The sequence below is a fragment of the Epinephelus moara genome, chromosome 6, assembly GCF_006386435.1.
Source record: "Epinephelus moara isolate mb chromosome 6, YSFRI_EMoa_1.0, whole genome shotgun sequence".
Taxonomy (NCBI): Eukaryota; Metazoa; Chordata; class Actinopteri; order Perciformes; family Serranidae; genus Epinephelus; species Epinephelus moara.
Window position 1 is genome coordinate 23109924 of NC_065511.1, and position 21363 is coordinate 23131286.

At 39.8% G+C, this 21363-nt stretch overlaps 1 protein-coding gene across 3 annotated transcripts in view; it reads right to left on the reverse strand.

Moving 5' to 3' along the window:
- Positions 1-60: 60 nt before the first annotated feature.
- The window catches only part of zgc:158766 (uncharacterized protein LOC100009641 homolog), a 30477-nt gene continuing 9174 nt past the window's right edge, over positions 61-21363 (reverse strand). The window contains exons 4-24 of one of the 3 annotated variants that reach the window (XM_050046959.1): positions 17596-17799; positions 17225-17348; positions 16041-16134; positions 15432-15518; positions 14981-15097; positions 14521-14619; positions 14127-14269; positions 13873-14011; positions 13164-13286; positions 12904-13068; positions 11859-12730; positions 10514-10763; positions 10110-10199; positions 8779-9003; positions 8390-8560; positions 8112-8289; positions 7887-8003; positions 6920-7198; positions 5112-5344; positions 2434-2503; positions 61-447 (exon numbers count right to left, since the gene is read on the reverse strand). In XM_050046959.1, the coding sequence (XP_049902916.1) occupies positions 2459-2503; positions 5112-5344; positions 6920-7198; positions 7887-8003; positions 8112-8289; positions 8390-8560; positions 8779-9003; positions 10110-10199; positions 10514-10763; positions 11859-12730; positions 12904-13068; positions 13164-13286; positions 13873-14011; positions 14127-14269; positions 14521-14619; positions 14981-15097; positions 15432-15518; positions 16041-16134; positions 17225-17348; positions 17596-17799 (3755 nt within the window). In that variant the 3' untranslated portion in view covers positions 61-447; positions 2434-2458. Of the gene's footprint in view, positions 448-2433; positions 2504-5111; positions 5345-6919; positions 7199-7886; positions 8025-8111; positions 8290-8389; positions 8561-8778; positions 9004-10109; positions 10200-10513; positions 10764-11858; positions 12731-12903; positions 13069-13163; positions 13287-13872; positions 14012-14126; positions 14270-14520; positions 14620-14980; positions 15098-15431; positions 15519-16040; positions 16135-17224; positions 17349-17595; positions 17800-21363 lie in introns of all 3 variants that reach the window. The other 2 variants (XM_050046958.1, XM_050046960.1) reach the window with 2 other exon arrangements.

Genomic DNA, 21363 nt, shown 5'->3' on the forward strand with positions numbered 1-21363 from the left:
CTAACTGGAAACACTTAATTTCATGTCAAACGTCACTGTGCCAAAGAAATGAACACAACATGTTTTAAACATTTTAATCATCTGTACAAACTTATAACAGGACTGGCGACAAAAGAAAAGAAATATGACAGTACAACATTCTCTGGGTTGATCTGCCTGCTATTTTTTTGTTTTGTAAAATACATAAAAAACTCATCTACAATATAAACACTGATTCATACCTAGTTCATTAAAACAAATGTACAGACCACAGACGTACCATCATGGCAGTGTATATTATGTGTCAATTTCCAATTTACAGAATCATAATGAAATGTCATATAACAGTTGAGCTTCATCCATTAAAGTCTTAGTGCTGCGAAGCTGGACTCCTTTTATTTTTATCTCCTGGTCCTGATGTACAAACTGCCGTGGCATTGAGTAGCATTCAGCTCGAGGTCTTCACAGCTACAAGGAAATAAGGAAAACACAAGAAAGGGGATTTAGAAAAAAACTCTTCTTTGCAAATCATGCATTCAAATTATTTTATTTGAGTCAGCATGCAATGTTAAAAATGTCAGTCAGCTAAAGGGTCAATTTAAAAATCTCTAAACCAGCCCTGTCTACGAGAAATTACGTTTATATACACCTAATTTGAAACAGGAAATACATTTAGAAGGAGATGTAATGCCAAGAAACAACATACATTTTTTTTATTAACATTATGAGGAAATGTTGCTAATTAACGAATCTGGCAAGCTTGAAAAAATGTTGATACTGAACATATCAGCAAAATGCTCAGCTGTAACCCATATTTGGCAATCTTGCAATACACTATTCACTCGTAGTGACTTGGCTTTTTTTGAATGACTTCTTTCCTTAACTTTAACCTAAAGACACAAGACTGGACACGGACCCAAAGTTCTGTGGTCTAGGTCATGCACTTTGAACACCTGCCGATCTCACCCACCACTTCCTTCCAAAGCCTACGTGTTACATGAATGTAGTGTTTTATTATTTGAAAGACAAGTTGTTACTGAACATAATCCAGGTAGCGATTACATTGCCACAACAACATAATACAAACGTAATTTCTAAGATTATAGATTTTGTCAAAACTATAATTCCACGATTAAGTTTAGGGGTTATCCTAAATCCCTTAAACTGACATTAGTGTTGCGTACAACATCAAGGAGGTGAGCAAAACTTAGTTTATTTTTTTTAGCCATAATGAGTTATGTAAGATGTAACAAGTTATACAGACATGTCCAATATCTATCATTTCTAATGCAATTTTCAAAGTTTCTTTCTTAAACCAGTGGTTTTTTAAACTTGGGTGATTTTTTGATGTTTTACTTTGGCTGCACAAACACATGCTTCTGTCAACATGTGTGCATATATAAAGTCTTTCATACTTGACATGTTTAAGTCCATAATATTGCTATGATTTTAAACTGAATATTTATGATTAGATGACTGTGAAAAGCATGAAAAGACACTGAAAATTACTTTTACCTTTGACTGATGGTTGAGGAACGTGTTTCTTTAAAAGTAACAGAGATAAACAGCAGGGGAGATTTTGGGGAGGCTATTGCACATTTAAATGCATTAATGTAAAAAATACTTTTGCCTGAATCTATAATAAAACGCATAGAGGAGCAAACATGTTTGGTTTTTTAATTCTCTTTCATGACACTTTTAACAGCCACAGAATTATGTATTTAAAACTACTTTTGGGGTCCCACTGGTTAAAAGTTGACCATACATTTAGAGTGATTTCTAAATGTGGGGAATATTTCTTTTACGAGATTATTTGAGTGTTTTATTGCTGTTTAGGTCCTACAATAAAGGGCAACACCTAAGTTATTGATTCCAAATAAATGTAATTAAAGATGAGGCTAACCAATTTGCACTGTAATATTTAATGCACCCAATCTTTTAATATATTGTCGTCATGCAGTTCACTTTTTTTCCAATTCAGTGCAATCAAGGCTGAATTTAAACATTAGAAACAAATAAAAAGAACAAGTTAAACAGTTTGTTAAAAAAAACACAAAACTCAGGCATCAACAACAACAAAAATAAAGAAATATAACTGCATTCCAAAGCCCCAAAACAAAGGCATGCGTGTGTTCAAACGTATATAAGACTGTTCACAACACTTAGTTCATAACACAATTTCCACCCTCATGTCAGACGGATGCACAGAGGAGAATGAGAGGACGAGGAAACCAAGAGACATGACAAAGAGCCATAAGTAAACAAGACAAAAACACCCGTCAGGAGGAGAGCCCTCTAACCCACCAGGACACACTGCCATGCACCTCACAACACAGGCTCCAAAAGCACATGTGCACACAGATTAGTAGTCAGGCCACAGGTTCCTCACAGTTGTTAATGAGGCTGTGAGGGGGGACAACACAGATGTCCACTCTTTTGACACCGGTTACTTACTGAGCTAAAACCCCTCAGCTCTGAGTCAGACCACAGTAGAGAGGCCTACTGCTATATGAGTGGTCTTGCTCTGGTAAAAACAAAACAGCAAATAGGTGGTGAGTGAAACTGAAGCTTCGGTTTTTGTCTATCACTTGCTTTCAAAGCCGCAGAAGCTGAAATATAACTCAAAATAATACCTGATTATTCAAATAGTTAGCTCTCAGACTCTGTAAGAAGCAGTCTAATCAACTTTAACATTTTATCACAGCTGTTCATGAGAAGACAATTTACATTTGAGAGCAAAGGCTGGTAATGAATCGAGGAATATATTGTCTAATGTAAAGACTTTTGCAGATGACTGTTTTCTCTACATGAAGTACTGGTTCATATTCAGATACATAAATTTTACAGCTGGAAAAACAAACACGTTCAACATCATTGCAACATCTGTGCTTTGTCTAAAGCTTATGCAGAACTTGTTTAAAACAGTGTGAGTTTTTCACATGATGATAACCATCTCAGAGAATTACACAATGATAATAATTCAAGCTGCAAGCAGTGACGATTGGGCCCTTGCACCTCCGCACAATTCGGAAGCGCTGGCAGGACGCAGGCTGACACAGCTGTCCTTTTCTGTGAAAGTCAGACACTGCATGCAAGAGTGATATGGTGTTTTCTACATGGAGTGTGGGTGCTGGAAAGAGCTTAGTAATGTCAGAAACTTCAATACCACCCTTTTTGTGCCTCCTACATTCAGCAACATCTATTGGTTGAACAATGCTTTATTCTAATCGAAACCTGAAACCATTTTTGTTGACAGAAGTACGTATAAAAAGTCTGAAAAAAATAAAATGTACACATGCAAATGAGATTCTCTGCCGGTTGCATTTGTTTTTTTTCAATACCGTAGATAAGCAAAAGGATATGTTATGACAACTGCCAACTTCAGAATTGATTCTTTTAATAACTTTTAAAGCTCAACACGGTTTAGCCCCCAGTTATATAGCTGGGCTTCTGACAACCTACACTTCAAGTTGTCACCTAAGATACTCACAAGCCTACCCTCACTAGTCGTCCCTTGATAGAGGCTGGCAACTAAAGGTGACCTGGCTTTTGCCATCAAGGTCCCAAGGATCTGGAATTCTCTGCCTGAGGAGATGAGGCTGAGATTAGGCATATTCCCCCTGTTTTAAATCAATGCTTAAAGCACATTTTTATAGGAAAGCTTTTCATTTGAATGCCTGATTATTACTTTTTTATTACTGTTTTTTAAATATGTGTTGTCATTGTTGTCTTATTTTCGTGCAAAACCATGTTTGTAACCATGTTTAGATCAAAACTTTACAAATTATTATTATTATATAATTTTAATAAAATGGTATACTATGAAACTGGTATACCACTGCAAACCTACTCAGAAGGTGACAGATTTGAATCCTGAACCTCTTTATATGATCAGTATGATCACACAATTTTTTAAATCAGTCATCACAGCAAAATCAGGGTTATAATCAGGCTTTATAATCACATATGTTCCAAGATTTAGCCTTCTTCAGACAAATAAATAAAATACAATCTAATCTCTACCCTTTCTAACCTCTATTGCTTTTGCTGAGGAAAAGTAAAACTACATTTGGAGAGCACAAGAATTTCATAATATTAATTTATGCAGCATCACTCTATGAACCGACATTTTACCAACATGTAATCTGCAGATCTTAAAAGAGAAGCACTATAACTTTATTGCTTCCAGAGAATCCAATGTACAAAATTATCCAACGAGAGTAAAGACTTCTGACAAATAAAAATACATTAAATCTATGTAATTAAATAAAACAAAATATACCATAGGCCCCAGACTTAAATGCCCTTTACCCTGTACCAGTGCATATAGTATATTATGGGGTAAATAAGAGGGTCAGGTAGAAAAATATGTGCAGCCTTTTTTATCAGGTAGATGAACTCTCTTTCAATAATAACAGAAAATTACATAATGGAATCAGAAAAACAAGAAAAGATATAGTTAGATATAGATAGTATATATAGATATATAGACAGTGTAAAAAGTAGGGCTGGGCAATGCATAATATATTGTGATATGAGAGTAGATATAGTCTTTAAATTTGCATATTGTAATATTGTAGATGTTGTCTTTTTCTGGTTTTAAAGGCTGCATTACAGTGAAGTGTAACTTTCTGAATTTACCAGACTGTTCTTGTATTAATTGCCTTTAACTACTTTGTCATTATATCCACATAACTGATGATTAGATACAATCTTATTGTATAAATAATTTGTGGAAACACCAATACTCAACTTTACATTACTGTCGCAATATCGATAGCGAGGTATTCGGTCAAAAATAATGTGTTATTTGATTTCTCTACATCGCCCAGCCCTCGTAAAAAGGGAAGTACCTCATGTGGTATACGTACAAACATCTTTCACACGATCAATATAAAAGCAGAAGTAGAAAAAAATGTTCTGGGGTTAAGTGTTCATACCTCTGTTTAGAGGAAGGCTTCAAATAAAACATGACATGAGAAAGAGCCACAGAATATAAATGGGTGTCAGTACAGCTATATTTGATTTGATACTGTTCTTCACAAAGTATATTCACATGAAGCGACGTGATGTTCGCAGCCGTACAACATCAGGTGATCTTAGTTTAAGAGAATATGTGATCAAACACTCACTGCTGTGATGAACTTGGTGCCCTGGGGTTGGAGATCTTCTTCTTTCTGGAATATCGAAGGAGAGGTGATGGAGGAGTGAGGCGTGGAGGAGCACAGGAAAGAGGGGGGCTCGTTGTTGTTGTTGTTGTAGGAGTCCATGACGATGCTGGGGTGCCCGGGTATAGTGAGGGTGCTCAGCCCTGTGACACTGTCACTGGAGGTGCACTGGGAGGATGTCTCTGAGCTCTCAGTGACTGTCACACAACACAGAGACAAAGATATATCAATAATGAAATACTGGATCACACAACTCAGAACTCCATTAATTTTCTATTGAGGCGAGAGCTCAGGGAACTTCAAGCAGTGTGCTGACAGTTAACAAGTTTGTCAGGCCTTGATGTGTCCTTAAAGCTCCTCTGTGTCAGATTTGATATTTTCAGACTTTGGCAACTCCTAGTGGTCGCAGCAAAGAAGACACTGTGGCAGACAGTAATACCCCATCTATCCTGTAAACATGCTGCACATACAGGCTTTATGATTACTGTATTAAAGCTTGTTATTATTTTTAAAACTTGAAGAGTGTTTTCCATTTAATTAAGTTTATCTTTGCTTCATTTTTCACCTATTAAATACTGACTCAGATTGGGTAAATACTGCAAACAATTAAATAAAGTAACTGATTTAGATCAAGGTTAATGGTCTTTTTGTGTTAAGTGTCAAGCACTGTGTAGGAGCCAGAATGTGTATTTAACCTCTGTTGTTTATTATTTGTTCAGGCTGCACACGTTCTTTTGGTCACTTTCACTTCAAGTAGTTGGAATTAGCACAGGGGTGTGGTTTCAAAATTTTTGTACCTGTTCATTCACTGGTGTGGCGGCTTTTAGACAAAGAGGGTGAGTTTTTCGCTCTGGTATTTTCTGTTGACCGTAATCACATTATGAAATATCACAATATTTAATTTCATCTCATTTTGCTTTAGTTATCTCAGTTGTTTGTTCAATAAATCATCCTAAAACGCATCTTTGGACTTCAGCGTGGATTTTACTGAACGAGCCACAGTTAAGACCCTACTCAGCCTCTTAGCGGCTTTTTCATTGACAGTATAGTCGCTACACATTGTGTGTTTTAAAAAGCGCTAAAAAAATTATTATTATTGGTTAGGGGTGTCGCAATATGCCTGTATTAACAATAACTGTGATATTTAAAACAAATTATTGATATGATGTTAATAATACACATGATAATATCTTATAAATAATCCAGCACCTGCTAAATTATTTCAGTTTCTTTTGGTTCTTGCTTTGTCTTCCTCCCCCAACGCCATTTGAATGCCTTTTTCACTAAGTATTAAGTGTCATTTTTGTTTGTGTACACCTCTGTACAGTTGTGGTTACAGACCCTCTCTTCACCTACCTGCACTTTGTTTAATTTTTTTCAGATTTTCATCTGCTGAAATTGTTTTTTTCCACCCGTATTTAATGTCCCCAATAAGCAAAAAGTTATGTTTCTGTCTGTAAGATGACACTGATCACAGCAGTTTGAATTAAATTAGGTTCTTGTGTAACATTGACAGCTCAGGAAATATTTTAAGTAATACAGAGTGGACAGAAAAATGGGGAGAAAGCACAAATGGCCTGCTGACTGAGTGTAAAAAGTCAATTAGGAGTTAAAACTACAGTATTTATTTAATTTATATGTTCATCCAGAATTTTTCTGAATCTAATGTTTAAAAGTTTTTAATAATCAAAATTAACACACATTATTCCCTTTTTTAACTTGACTGAACATAATGGCCTTATGGTTCTACAGCAGGAAAAATAACCACTCACTCATGGAGGGCTGACTCCCGGTGTCCTGCTCCAGCTCGTCTTCCTCTATGCAGTCGTAAGGCCACTGGGCAAAGGAGGGGACACTGGTCACTAGGTATGGATGTGTGTGCGGGTGAGAGGGTGAGGAGTAAAGATGAAGGTTGAGCGAGCCCAGCAGGGAGGAGGACGACTGGCTGCTGGAGGAGGAGGTGCTGCTGTTAGAGATGGTTGAGTGAGGTCTCTTGAACGAGGTGGCGTGTTCAAACGAAGGCACCGCGATGGACGCCCTGGTCCTCGCCTCTGTCGTTAGAGACAAAGACAGCGAGCGGTGAGATCATGGGAGGGATGAAAAGTGACAAGAATGTCTAAAAATTCCTGCGGTTGTTAATGACGAGCATTAAAGCATGAATCATGTTTTACAGCATCTCTGGTGAACCATGAAAGAGCAGTGATGTAAAATAGTTTATTGTGGTTGTAATGACTTCACATCAGTGCGGCTTAAATTACATCTGGTTTGTTTACCTGACAAAACTCTCATAATACTACCAGCATCAAAACAACTGTAAGCAAGAGCTGAGTTTCTGTGGTTTCAGCCAAGAAAAGAATTGTGTCTCTGCATGATTACAGGGTGAATCATGAAGATGCAACACATCGAAGATAGTAGGAGAGTCACAGAAATGTGACATCCATACTAATACATTTTCAGTTTAAATAATTAATTATTTCTATTATTGTCGTTTGCATTTTGTTATCTTAAATATGACATGTAAGGGAAGACATTTTGTTGTAGGACAATCATCTCTGTGCTTTCGATATTCCTCTGTATGACACATGGCTGCTGTGGCAAAGACACTGCCTTCATATGTGGGACACCTGCTCTACCCACTAAGTCACCAGGCGACCCCTAAAATGCTGTTTTAAACTGAAAACATATCAGTGTGAATGTGGCCTTGAGGCTAAAATACTAGAGTGCACAAGAACAGCTCACCTGATCCCTTCATGATATAGTCGATGGCTCTGTCACTGATGGCTGCATCACTGGGCTTTATGTCCATGAAGGGCTTGCTTCCAATTCCCATGGACACCATCTCCTGCATGCGCAACTCTGGAGTCCAGAAATGTAAATCTTTAATGACAAAGCCTTTGTTTTACATGTGTTAAAGGGCCTGGATGTCGCATTGATATTTAGATCAAAGTGAAAAATGAAAATCACCTCTGTTTCTGAGCGCCTGCCTCCATAGAATCTTGCCTATGATGGCCGTCCACACCGCCTTGACCTCTGCAGAGCTGGCTTGGAGTATAAACGTGTCCTGGGACTTCCTCCGACGGAACCAAATCTCAAAGCGCAGGCCGCTGTCGCCAACATTTTCAGTCATACCTATCTCTGCCGTCTAAATAAAAAAGAATAGAACAAAACATTGTATTTATTGTAATCATACGGCGGTTGTTAACAAAAAAAAAAACAACAATCCTCAAACACTAAGCTCTTACTTTGAAGGATTGTTTATAGATGTAAAAGTCATATCCTCCTTCGATCTTCTTGGTCTTGCTGAAGAGGATGAGGTCTTCAAACAAGAAGACGTGGCGGAGGTATTTCCTGCGTCCGCACCAGACTATGAACTCATCCTGGCAGCGGAGTTGACCCTGTTCTTTTAGGTTCACCTGGAAAGGAAACACGGTTGTTCACATGCGTCAGAGAGAACAATACAATCCTGACCTCACTCTGCTGTACACACAACAAGATGACCTCCAGTTCAAAAATAGCGTTAATGTCATGGTGAACTGACTCATAATGATGTTAAGTAGTATTTGACTTTATGCTGACATCAAAATATTCATCACAGCAGCACGTGGCTCTGTGCTCATGTATTACTACTTACATCGCACCCCCGAATGGCATCCATAGCCAGCAGGTCGTTGCCATGGCGAAGCTGAAACTTGACCATTTCCTCTGCAGTGCGGAGGTCGCTCAGCTCCTGCTCCTGGGACTGACTGCACTCCTTGATCAGGTCTTTCAGCAACAGAGCATATTTACTCATCCTCTGGATGGGCTTCAGCAAGTAGGACGCCAAGTCCATCTTGTCTCCGAGCTCCATCTGCTTATTCTGGAGAGAGACGCGGGGAGGATTATTATTGTGGTGGTATTACTTTTCCCACACATCAACAGTCTTTTGAATACTGGGCTTGTTATCCAAAAGTAAAAAATGTAATGAGTCGTGCAAAGTGAAGGTCAACTGTGTTTTCCTCTATACTGTTTATCAGCCATGAGCTAGCTTATGATTAAATACACCTGTGCAGCATTTTTAGACCAAAGTCCAACAACACTTTATCAGTTTATATTTATTTTTCCAACATTAACACATAACCTTAACAAACAAGGATCCCTGTAAGAGCCAAACTCTTTCTTTAACTAACCAGACATGAATTGGTATTTACCATGTGTGTATACAGTATGTTGCTGTGATGGTACCTTGGGTTCAGGAATATAAGTAGGAGGGGCAAATGTTTTTTGACTGCTGTGACGCTAAAGATTTGTTTTGTTGCGCTCTAAAATGTGTGTTTGGTTTATTGTTTATAGAAACAAAGAAAATGGACTTTATTGATCCTTATTTATGCACGTTGGAACGAACAAAGAGGCTTATTATTCTGCAAATGAAGCCTGAAGATCCTTTACTGAACGCAACACAACAAAAAGTAGCGTATGTCATCAAATGGAAGCAAGCTCGTCAGTCAGGTCACCCCTGGGTTAGATATCTCAGCAGCTTCAAGTAATAGACTTAGCTCCTACAATCTCTTAAACATACTTATTAAGGCATTTCAAAGATATGAACTGTGTATATTTTACATTTAAAAAATAAACATCTTCAGTGCTCTCTGGTTGACAAACCAGAATTAACTCAAACATCCCTTTTCAAATCCACCCCAACCATCTTCATGACAACTGAGCCGCTCCATCAAGACTCAAAAACAACAAGTAAGTTGGACCGTGTGTTGAGAATTTTTTTGTCAAACCCAAACATATTTTTTGGCTCTTCTGTACACCTCTTATCATTTGTTGCAGTAACATAATGTGACAGCAATATATCTGCGATTAGCCAAAATTGTCCATAAATATTCGCCATGTCAAGGTATGGGTTTTAGTGTACAACCAAAACATCATGCACTTGACCTCTGACCTGCCACACAGTGTGAGGAATGTGACCAGACGCACCTTAAAGAATTCGTTCCCATGGCTGCAGAGCAAAGCGTCGGACTGGGGCTTATTCTTGCTGTACAGAGCATACATTCCAAACTGATCCTCCTGCACACAAGATTAACAAGTTACAACACTGACTACAGTAAAGGGTATGCATTTCAGCATGCTTTGCCAAACGCTATGAATGATTCAGCTCCCAAGAGACTGTAAAAGCAGTTGTATATGTTTGTTATGATGCTGATGAGTGACTAAATTGGTGCGCAAACAATAACAGGACAGTGTGAGAGTGAATGCTTTAAGTTGTTTTGAAAAATGTATCTACAGGTCAACACATCACAGTCTCTAGACCTGAGTGCTGTTTTTAAGGCTGTCAGCATGTCGCCTCAGGGCACAGCGGCCGACTGTCTGTCTGGACTCACGTGTCTGAGAAAACAGCTACTGATGGACAGCGGGGAGTGGGCGCATGACTCCAACTCCTTCAGGAAGTACTGACTGTGGAAGTCCCATAGCTTCTCCACATTCCCGAAAATGATGCTGCGCTTCCCTCGCAGGTCCTGGGGCAAGTCCAGCCGCTCCATCTCGGGGAAATAGTGCTCAATGATGTAGCTGAGGGAGCGGACGTACTCCCTCTCTGTGGAGATCATCTCATCCATGATGTGCTGCACTTTACTGGTGAACAGAAGGATGTGACAAGGTGTGAGGAGGGTTCTGAATCAAATATCTATTATTTGACTCCAGACTGTACAGAATTCAGCGTGATCACATCACTCCAGATTTAGCCTCTTTACACTGGTTCCCAGTATGTTTTAGAATAGATTTTAGGATTTCACTGATTACTTTTAAGGCTCTTCATGGTCTCTCTCCCAGCTATATCTCCGACCTTTTCATACCGTACACGCTAGGACATACTTTGAGGTCCTCAGGCAATGGTCTTTTGTATGTTCCAGAGGCCCGGCTGAGAACCCCAAGGCTCTGGAACAGTCTGCCCAAGGAAATCAGGTCGGCCAAGTCAGTGATCTCTTTAAGGTCCTTTCTTAAAATATAATTCTATTGAGAGCCTTTTCTGATTTTACTTGAGTTTTAAGTTCATTTAGACTGTCTTTTACTTACTCAGTTTTTATGTTGTTTCCATGTCTTGTCTGTTCCAAGTATTGACATGTAAAGCACTTTGTAACTCTGTTTGGAAAAGCGCTTTAAAAATGAATATTATTATCATTATTATATTATTATTATTATTATTATTATTGTTATAAAATACCAAACTTAGGGTAATCATCAAAAAAATGAACAACAATTTTGATGATTGATTAATTGCTTTACATTATTTATGAAATGAAAATGTCAAACACCTGCTAATTTCAGTATTTTAAATAAAGATTTGCAGATTTTTTTCAGCAATATTTCATTACAAACTTGATTATTTTAGAGTTTTGGGTTGTTGGTCATACACAATACGCATACTGACAATGTCATCTTGGGCTATGAGATAATAAAATGGGCATTTGGTGGACAAAATAAGAGAAACAGCAATAAAAGGGACCCTGACTGTAACTTAAACCTTAAAAGCACTTTCCAGAAACATATTATAAATCACATTTGTACAGCAGTTGCGCAGGATTGAGGTTAGTTGGTCTTAGTTAAGTATTTTATAGTGATGTTTCTGGTATTTTGTCTATGCACTATAATATATACACACTTTTTATACAACATACAGTGAAAGTAATATACCAGGTTATGTTTAGTATCACTGGTTCACTTCCTCACCTGCTCTGTTTCATTCCATCTCCGTCACTGCGTCTGTTGTGGATCCTGGAGGGCGTAGACATGCTGCGGCTGCGTCCCAACGCTGGGCTCAACACGTCAGGTCTCTGCAGCTTCTTCTCTGCAGACACGTTATTAGCCACCTCCAAACCCTTGATGTACACACCGGTGTAGCCGTGAATGTGGCTGACGTCCGAGTGGCCGCTGTCCCTCTGGGTCAGCTCATAGCTCATAGTCTTTTTCATGATCTTTTTCATTGGCTGCTTGCGGAGACGGGCAGCCCCGGAGTAAACGGGCTCCGAGTGGCAGGAGATGGTGGAGTCGATGGTGCAGTCGCTGTCCGTGTCGTCAAACGTGGATGGGCTCTGCCTCAGTTTGCTGTCGCAATCAGGGGGGAAAGTGAAGTGTGTGGAAGAGGAGATTGAACTGGTTGGGCTCTTGGTGAAAGGCCCAGCAGAGTGAGGCTTGTTATCCTCAAAAGTTAGTGGTGTAATTGCTGCAGGTAAAAGCGAACATGCATTAGCTCCATGCTGCTCTGTAGTGGCAATCTGGCTTTCTGCAGTCTTTAAAGGAGCTGTCGTGTCAACAGCCGTGGAGTTCGGGGCTGCTGTCATGGCTTGGGCCATAGTGTCTTCCAACTGCTGTTTTGTCTGCTGACATTTGTGCCACACTGTGTTCCACTGCTGCAGCTGCTGAGGACTCTCCAGGGAGAGCACCATGTCGTTGAGGGTGCTGAAGTTGTCCATGGAGAACTTGGATGCCTCTGTGTAGTAATCCTGCAGGATCTGCACCACAGAGGGCGGAAGTGCTGCACCTGTAGAGTCCAGATTCAGCTGGCAGAAATAATCCTGGCAGTGCTCCATCCACTGGTTGACCTGCAGATTTGGAAACGTCATTCATTTTTTTTAATCATATTTAAAGACACAGTATTGTTAATCCTGACAAAAACTATTTTAGGGATATGAAAAAAACCTTGTGGAATATGCTTTAGTTGTAAACAGGATCAGATAACTTTTGACAGGATATCTGCAAAGTTTTAAATACTTACTGAGTCATAGAATTCATACAGATTTTTTAGGATGTCAAGCTGGGCCTTCCTCCTCTCCACTCTGCTTAAGATGGAGCCCAGATGTTGTTTAAAGTCGAGGAGAACAGAACCTGGAAGCGACTCCGGAGACTCTTTCACCAGCTGCAGGCCATGCCTCTGCTGGTGCTGTCAACATCAAAACAAAACTGATCAGTTCAGCACTAATTGGTCCACTGATGTGATCCACAAGAAATGTGTTTAAAAACTGTGGCCATATTTACCACCGACTCCTCCAGGAACTGCTCCAAGCTCTCTCTCATTTCCTTAACTTTGGCCACAGACAGATTTAATGACTCCAAGGATGTGAGCTGCTTCTCTCCCTCTACACTGAACCAGAGTTTGACCTGAAAATGGGAGGTGATTGTTAATTAACTGAACATCTCATTTTGTTGAGAGAGAAGAGAAGCAGCAAAACATCTGCAGTAAAAGTGATAATATAACGTTTAAGGGATACTTTGCATGTTTCAACCAGCTTTGTATCATCACAATGTGGGTAGTATGCAGAAATTAACTGTTCTCCCATTTCTAAACTACAGATTGTACTTTCTCATTTTTGTATGCCTGCCACTGCGACTGAAAAACTAAGCAGTGCTATCAAATATGAACCAAGATTCTTTTACTGTGTTGCCTCTTTCTCACCTAAAATGCTTTCAAAAACATAGTTTAGTTTACTGTTTAACTTTAATACAAGATTGTTTGTTAACAGCTTGTTGCCATATTGTTTTACTGGGTAGCGCAGTGCATTCTGGTAGTTGTAGGTTTTCTACCTCTTAGGCAAAAGCAATTGCCACAGCCCCTTTTCTCTGTTTTCTCTGGTCATGTAGCACCAATTTCAAAAGCATTTGCATCTCTTTACTGCATAGGCAGCCCAGTTGCCCAGTTTTGTGAAAAGTACATATGTCAAGCGGTGAAATACTTCTTTAAGCTCACCTGTTGAGTTTGCTCCTCAAACTTGCACACCTCCAGCAGGCTCTCCAACTGTTTCTGAGACTTGTTGGAGAGGATCACAAGCTTATGGACTTCTTCATCTACTTGGTTGTACAGTGCATTCAACATGTCTACAGCATCTCTAAAAGAACAAGGAAAACAGTAACAGGACAAAGCAGGTTATGAAATATTTCACCACAGGCTTTTACTCATATTGACTCATGTGGTTGAGAGTCCACCCATTCTTCCTGCAGTACCTGTAGTTCTCATTCTCACAGGCTTCTTCCTTCCTGATGCGGGCGAGGACAGTTCCTCCTTCCAGACGCAGTCTGTTTAGACGGGTGTCATCGAGTACACACTTCATTAGGTGCCTCTGCTGTTCCATCACCTCGGACACCTCCTGAAATAAACATGCACAAAGGTAAAAAAAAAAAATCCTTCCTTATGGATGTAATTACAAGTTAACTAATTTTAAACTCCAATTCCAAACAAAATTCTGTTATTGACCTCAACAGGCACAAAGATCATGGACAGTAACCATAAAACAAACTCCTGAACTGTTTACTACAGTTAGGAGGAATGAGAGCTATTGTGTGTCAGTGGAGACACATAAATCAGAAGGCCAGACTGCCTGCAGGGGCTGGGTCTGACCTTAGAGGTCTTCAGGGTGCCGCTGTTGCTCAGTGTGCTGATGGACTCCTGGAGGGAGGCAATGGCTGCGCTACAACTGCTGGCAAACGAGTCAATTTTCTGTAAGAGAGAGAGAGAAAGACGGAGGGAGACTGTTAGCACTAGCAATGCCGAAACATCACAAATAATCTGGAGGTGTTTCTGGTGAAAAGTGAAAAATTGTGTCCCGTCTCTGCCTGAGATGATTTTCCATATCTCAAACAGATCATGTTTCAACTGGCCCAGAGAAGTCATTCCTTATAATTATATAACTTTGGCAAAACTACAAGTAATATATTTTTTTCCCCACATGAACGAGTATCCAACAGTGTAAACCAAAAAAAAAAAAAACAGTCTTTCAAAAGGCATCCCCACCCTTGCAAAGTTCTTAAGTAAGTTTACAAATACATTAACAACACGCAGCCACTTTCGTCACACCCACCTGTCTGAAGTTGATCCAGTGGTTGTGGTCGTAGTGGAAGGTGCCCTCCAGGTCTCGTGTGAGCTGGGTTTGGTCGATGTGCTTCAGCAGGGCTTTCAGAGATGACAGCGTTTCGGTCTGTAGCAAGAGAACACACATTGATAATCTGTGTAATCACGGCCTACACTGATGATATAGGCAGTCATAAAATCTTAATCCAGGAAAAAATATCGAATCTATCTAATCTTTTTTTTTAGCATACACATGCGATTTATATTACATATAAAGAAAAGTTGCATAGAACTATTATTAGTCATACAGCAGGCCAAAACATTCACTTGAGGAGCCATTCTCCATCAGTTTAAGTGCATTTTGAGGAAGTATGTCTGTTTGCTTCGTTCTAAATATAGTCTTTGGGCACAAATGGGTTAAAATACCTCTCATCCAACTGACAATAACAGTCTTTATTTACCTGTACATCGATGTCTCTCTCAGGTTTGACTGCCGCCTCCTTGTCCACCAGGAAGAGAACAGTGTAAAGTGCATTTGGTGCCAACGCCTGAGAAAAACATGCATACAGTCACTTAAAATGAAGAATAAATCATAACACATGAACATATTTTTATGGCTAAACAATGTAAAATGTGTATTTTAAGTGACTTATAATGCATGTGTTGCGGTTTACAGAATGATCACCCTGACATCAGTGAGAAAACTAATCATCATAACATGATGATATGTCTCTTTTGAGTCGGCTGCAGCCAGCCTGCTCCCAGTGTGCGGTTATAAACAGACAAGTAAGCACAGGCTTTTCCACAAGAGCCCTGAGGCCAACCTTTTTTCAGAAAAATGTCTTGGATCTGAGGTCACTACAAATTTAAAGGTGTGCCTCCTTAAAAAACCAACCTGTGTCAGAGACTGAGAGGCAGAACAATAAGAAACGTGTAAGGGATGACATAGTGTAATAACTCTGAGACAGATGTAGCATTACAGCTCAGAAGACAACAGAGATTTAGCAGGGACGGGAAACTCTTTGGGTGTGTGTTGGAGGCTAATTACATATTTTCCACTGCGGGCTCACCTGCAGTTCAGACAGAGATGACAACAGAGCTGGAACAGGCTGATGCCTCCTGCTGTCTATTACAACAGTCAGGCCTTGATCACGCCTTTCTTTCCTGAAACCAGAGTATTACAGTTAGTCAGACACCTGACTGCATGCAACAGCGTAGTTTGACAGCTAAGAGCTTGATACTGTCTGGTAAATTAGGAAAACCTAAACACAGATGATTATTTTAACACACACAACCACATTTCAAAATGGTATTATTGTTGGCATCAATGTCACGAAGACAACCGCATTGCTTTCCATTTTCTTCAGAGCCTAGCAACTACCACAGTTTCCACAGTTACTTCTGTTGTTCCACGTTTCATCACTTTCATTACTGAGGATAGTAACTGCAAAAACCTTACACTGATACTCTGTGATTACTGGGGATAGCTGCCGATAGCTACCAGGCAAAACAAACTAAACGTCCTGTTTTGGTTGTGCAATCCCAGCTGGCACCTGACATCAATATGACGTCAGATAGATGTTGGATTCTTACACAGGACAGACATTAAATTTTGATCGGAATGAAAATTGGGTTGATGATGATGTCTAATAATGTCAGAATTTCATGTTGTGTAGATATTAACATTACCATGTTTTGCATACGCTGGGTTTTGTTTGCCGTACCCGGTGGCAAACAGAATTGCATAGTGAAAGCAAGGCTTTTAGGGAACCAGTCTAAACACTGATGTTGCCATTATTCTGTAGCCATTACATTGTGCAATCAAGATTTACTTCATACTGATAAGTTAAAGCAAAAAATGGTCTATTTCGACTTAAAGACATTTGTAGTCAGGCTTGGAGACATTTTTAAGTTCAATAACTCCAATTACATTTGGAAGACACGGATGTAAACATTTGTAATGTTGTATAGCCGTGGTAAATGTATGTAGGGTTTACAAAAAACTGTAATGTATAATCTTGAATCTTAACATGAACAAATGCCAACTAGAGAGAACCTATTTCATTCTCAGGTTTACTGACAATGCCCTACATAAAAATGCTGACCTTTTATAACAGCTGCAGCATTTGGAAAATCTACAATGTATTAATAAAGTCTGTGTGGGACAGTAGCCGTGTTCACCTCAGGGTTAAGAGACAGCTGTGAAAGTTATTCCTAACACAGACAAAATAAACCCAGAGCATGCATGACTTACCGTAGCGTGGAGCGGTAGTAGCCCAGTAAACAGGTGAGGTCACTGACCGTGCAACTCTCACCTGCCCACACCTGAGCTCTCGTGCACACCTGCAGCACTGCCCTCCCACTGCGGTCTCTGTTTCCTGGAAGAGAGAATGTCAGCTGGGGGTCAACAATACCCACTCACATGTCAACGATCACTTTCTATGTCAGGAATGTCTGAGCTTTAAACAGCTCAGGTAATCAGGTCATTGTGATCCTCAATGTGGGAATTTTGAAAGTTAAAAAGCAGTGTGAATGTGTTATTTCATTATAAAGTGAAAAACTAAAATGCATCATTATTAGCTCAAGAAAAAAGGAAATAAAAACATAAGCTGTGTCGTCTTCTACCTGGCAGGATCACAGCTCCTGATGTGAGCAGTGCTTGATTGACCTCTGACACCAGTTTTGGGAGGGCTGCGATCCTCTCACATGAAGAGCCTGATGCTGAGGCCGGCCTGATGGCCAAGCCATTGGCTGCTTTAGGACTGTGGGACTCATCTCCACTATGCCTGTGCCGCCTGCTCTCATTGCTGATGGTGTCATCCCGCTGTCCTGTAGAAAGAATTATAAATAGTGAGCACACATTGTCTAAGTATTACTTACTGAGCCACAGCTGCAGGAAAACAACGTACAATCAATAGAAATTAGAAGCTTCCTTTCACCTCCGCACTCATCGTAATACCTTCGAAACAAGTGTTTGTAAGTGTTGTGATTGTGAAAGGTGTTCACTAGTAGTGAGTTCACACTGACTCATCACGCAGACCAGGTGTTTAGTCAGCGTGACTCATGGGTAACTCATGGCGTTATTAGACTCTCATATCTTCAGCCTTCCATAGCTCGAGGCTCTGTTTATAGGAATGCTGCTCCTGACATTTCCAAGTGGTACCACAATTTATAGACTTAATCCTGAGGCAGCAAACACTGTATCTCTGTATACCCAACTGAAAACTTCACTGTGCTTCGGCTCAGTACTGGGACTATATATCTGCACTTTTTAATGTGGAATTTTTGAACACTAACAAATAAAAATAAAAACAAGACATAAATAAATACGTCACTTTGGACTCTGGGGAACTGTGATTTGCATTTTTCACTATTTTCTAAATTTAGACAAATCGACTAATTGATTTAAATAACTTGAAATAATAAGCAGATTATTCAACAATAATAATAACCCTTAGTTGCAGCCCTAATGTAAAGACAGAAAAAGACAGCACAGGTATTTGATTTATGATTATAGGTGTGACAGCATGTCTGTTTTGGTGCATTTCCTGTTTGCAGGGGAAAGAACCTGAAGGCAGCTCCAACAGTGCCGTTATACACTCGGGCCTGGTGTGAATAAAGCAGCGTGACCTCCTCTACCCACACACCCTTGAGTTGTATTTTTTTTATTTTATTGGGGTGTCCTTTATTTTAGTGAAAAAACAAAACCCCTGCAGCACACTCTTCCTCAGCTACACATTACGCAACTGATTTCACAGTTTCTACTAATTTGTACAATTACGAATGTTCACACTAACATTTTATGAGAACGTTTAAAATACCATATAATAAGACTGTCTGCAGCCATGCTAGCGGCTTTGCTAGGCTATAATTAGGTACAGCAATGCTTTGAGCTAAATGCTAATGTCAGCATGCTAACATGCCCTCACTGACACTACTAACGTGCTGATGTTTAACTATGCAGGATTTTTCTAAAAAAACAATGCATAGACTCACACAGAATCCCTCTCAATCATTAATTGCAACCCACTAGAAGTGTGCGCGTGTGGTGTATTTTCTTATTTTCTGTGTGGGGGATGTTTATGGGCGCGTACACCCACAATGCTCAGGTGAGGTCAGGGATCATAAGCAGCCAGCATCCAAGAGACACAGGACCAAAAAATTGCTAATATATAGCAAGACAAAATGCTAAACAAGAGTGAATCTGAGGTTGATTTTAACTTTAATTGGCGAGCGTGTTCACAAACAGTAACCTAAGATCCTGCATAGTATACCTTTAAGCACTAAACATAAAGTACAGCTGAGGCTGATATTTGGTGAAATTGTGTGCCAAAATTATTAGGTTATATTCATCTTATAGGATACATGCATCTGTTTATGGCAATCCATCCAGTAGCTGAAGAGATATTTCAGTCTGGACCATAATGGTGGACCAACTGAGTGGCAGACTGTCATATCCATCCCTAAAGCCATACTGCTACCGTGAGATAAAAGAGAAGACGGCACAAACCAGGTTCTTTCAAAACATCCAAGCACTAAAATAAACCCCAAATCTTGATAGGCTATTACTCAACCAACTCTGCCGATATATATGGAAGTATAGGTCGGTGATTATGATATATTTCTGTGTCTGATGGACACCTGTTGCGTGTTGCCTTTTACACAGTTTGAGGCCTCTTGTATTGTCCTGCTCTGTTCTGTGACAGTAAACCCTCCCAGCTCAGCCTCTATTGTCTTCAAACAGTCAGTGCATTTCCTGTGCGACGGTGTGGCCAGGCTCGTGTTTGCTGCATGTTTCCTAAATTGCTTTGTTTTCAGAGGAAGTGACAAACGTGGGGTAAAGCCTCCTGAGTATTGTCCTGTGTGTCAAAGTCTGCTTTTTTGTGTAGTCTGCGGGACACAGAGAGGCTAAATCTGTGCTGGTAGCTGGAGCTTTGAGTTACTGATCACATAACTTGAGCAGGATGTGTTTTGATATTGCAGAGTTTTCTAGCTCATATCATGAGTAACTTAATCCTGCTGGAGTATTTTTTCAGAGTGGTGTGAGTCAGAGCAAGTTAGGTCTTGTGTTTCTGGACTGAATGAACTCTCCAAAGACACAGGCACAGTTTGAAAGGCTTTTTTTTTTTTTTTTTTGGTGAATCCCCGGTGGCTGATTGATTCACAAAGGAAACTTTTGTAAATGAGGCAACCCATCTGGGATCAGTGCAACCCCCAGCCCCAATAACACTGTAGGGTCATCTCATTGTGAGATGCTGGGGTCCCTGTGGTTGGTTTACAGAGTTTACAGGATCCTTTGTTGCCTTTGAAATGTCGTTGTGGGAAACCTGCTTTGCAACCAGCTGAAATACAATACCCGCTGAGGTAATCTCAGAAACGCAATGATGTGATTTAACTGCTGTATTTTTGCTGCATGGTGTGTAGTTAACACATTTAAAGGAACATAATCTTTATTTTAAAATCAGTACTAATGTCCTCAGCTATGGCATTGTCCAAAGTTAGGATTCAGAGATTGAAATAAACTCCGTTTTTCCTCACATTTCAATTCACGGAAGAATCTGTGTTTTCTAAAAACAGCATGAATCCCTTGGTGGTTCTCTCAAATCACCACTTTCCTGAGCTACCCTGTATGAACCAACACAAAAAACAACAGACTGACAGTGGTAAAGAAAACACAGGGTTGTGAGTAAAGTTCTGTTTCCAGGGTTGGGCCGTACCTGTACCCTGAACGTGCCAAAGAATACAGACAGTGGCCTTTGAAAAGCAATCTATCACCAATGACAGCTTTAATTCACAGTTATGAGCTGTCTCAACTCCTACTCTAACTGCGGCCACCTGATGAACTGGTGTAGTCACTCCTGCCGCAGGGTATGATTACACACCCTGGTGAGAAACCACTAATATCTTACTATAAAGATGAAAACTTGGTTTTCACACCCTCAGGTTATATTATTTGATAAGTGAGAAATGATGAGTCATGGGCTGTCATTATGTCAATACTGAAGCATATAACTACAGAGGAAACTGCTTATATGGATCAAAAAGCTTGGGACAGAAACACTACCATACAAATGCTTTTAAATTACACACTTAGAGTAATCATATAGTCCTCTTACAGGGCTCATTTGAGGTCATTTGGGGTCTTCTTATACATGACAACATATTAAAAACAGTAATCTTTTTTTATTTACTCCCATACTTTGCCTCGTGGTAACCTGTCTGCCTCTAATTGGCTGCCCGAAGCTGCTGCTGCGTGCACATTAAGATCAAGACAGGAAAAGGAAAGCAATTTTCTTTCAAAGAAAACAAACAACTTTGAGAGTGCAATGACCTCCCCCGATTCAAATCACTCACCAAAACTTATCTTTTCTAAACAGCTTTTAATGTGTGAAT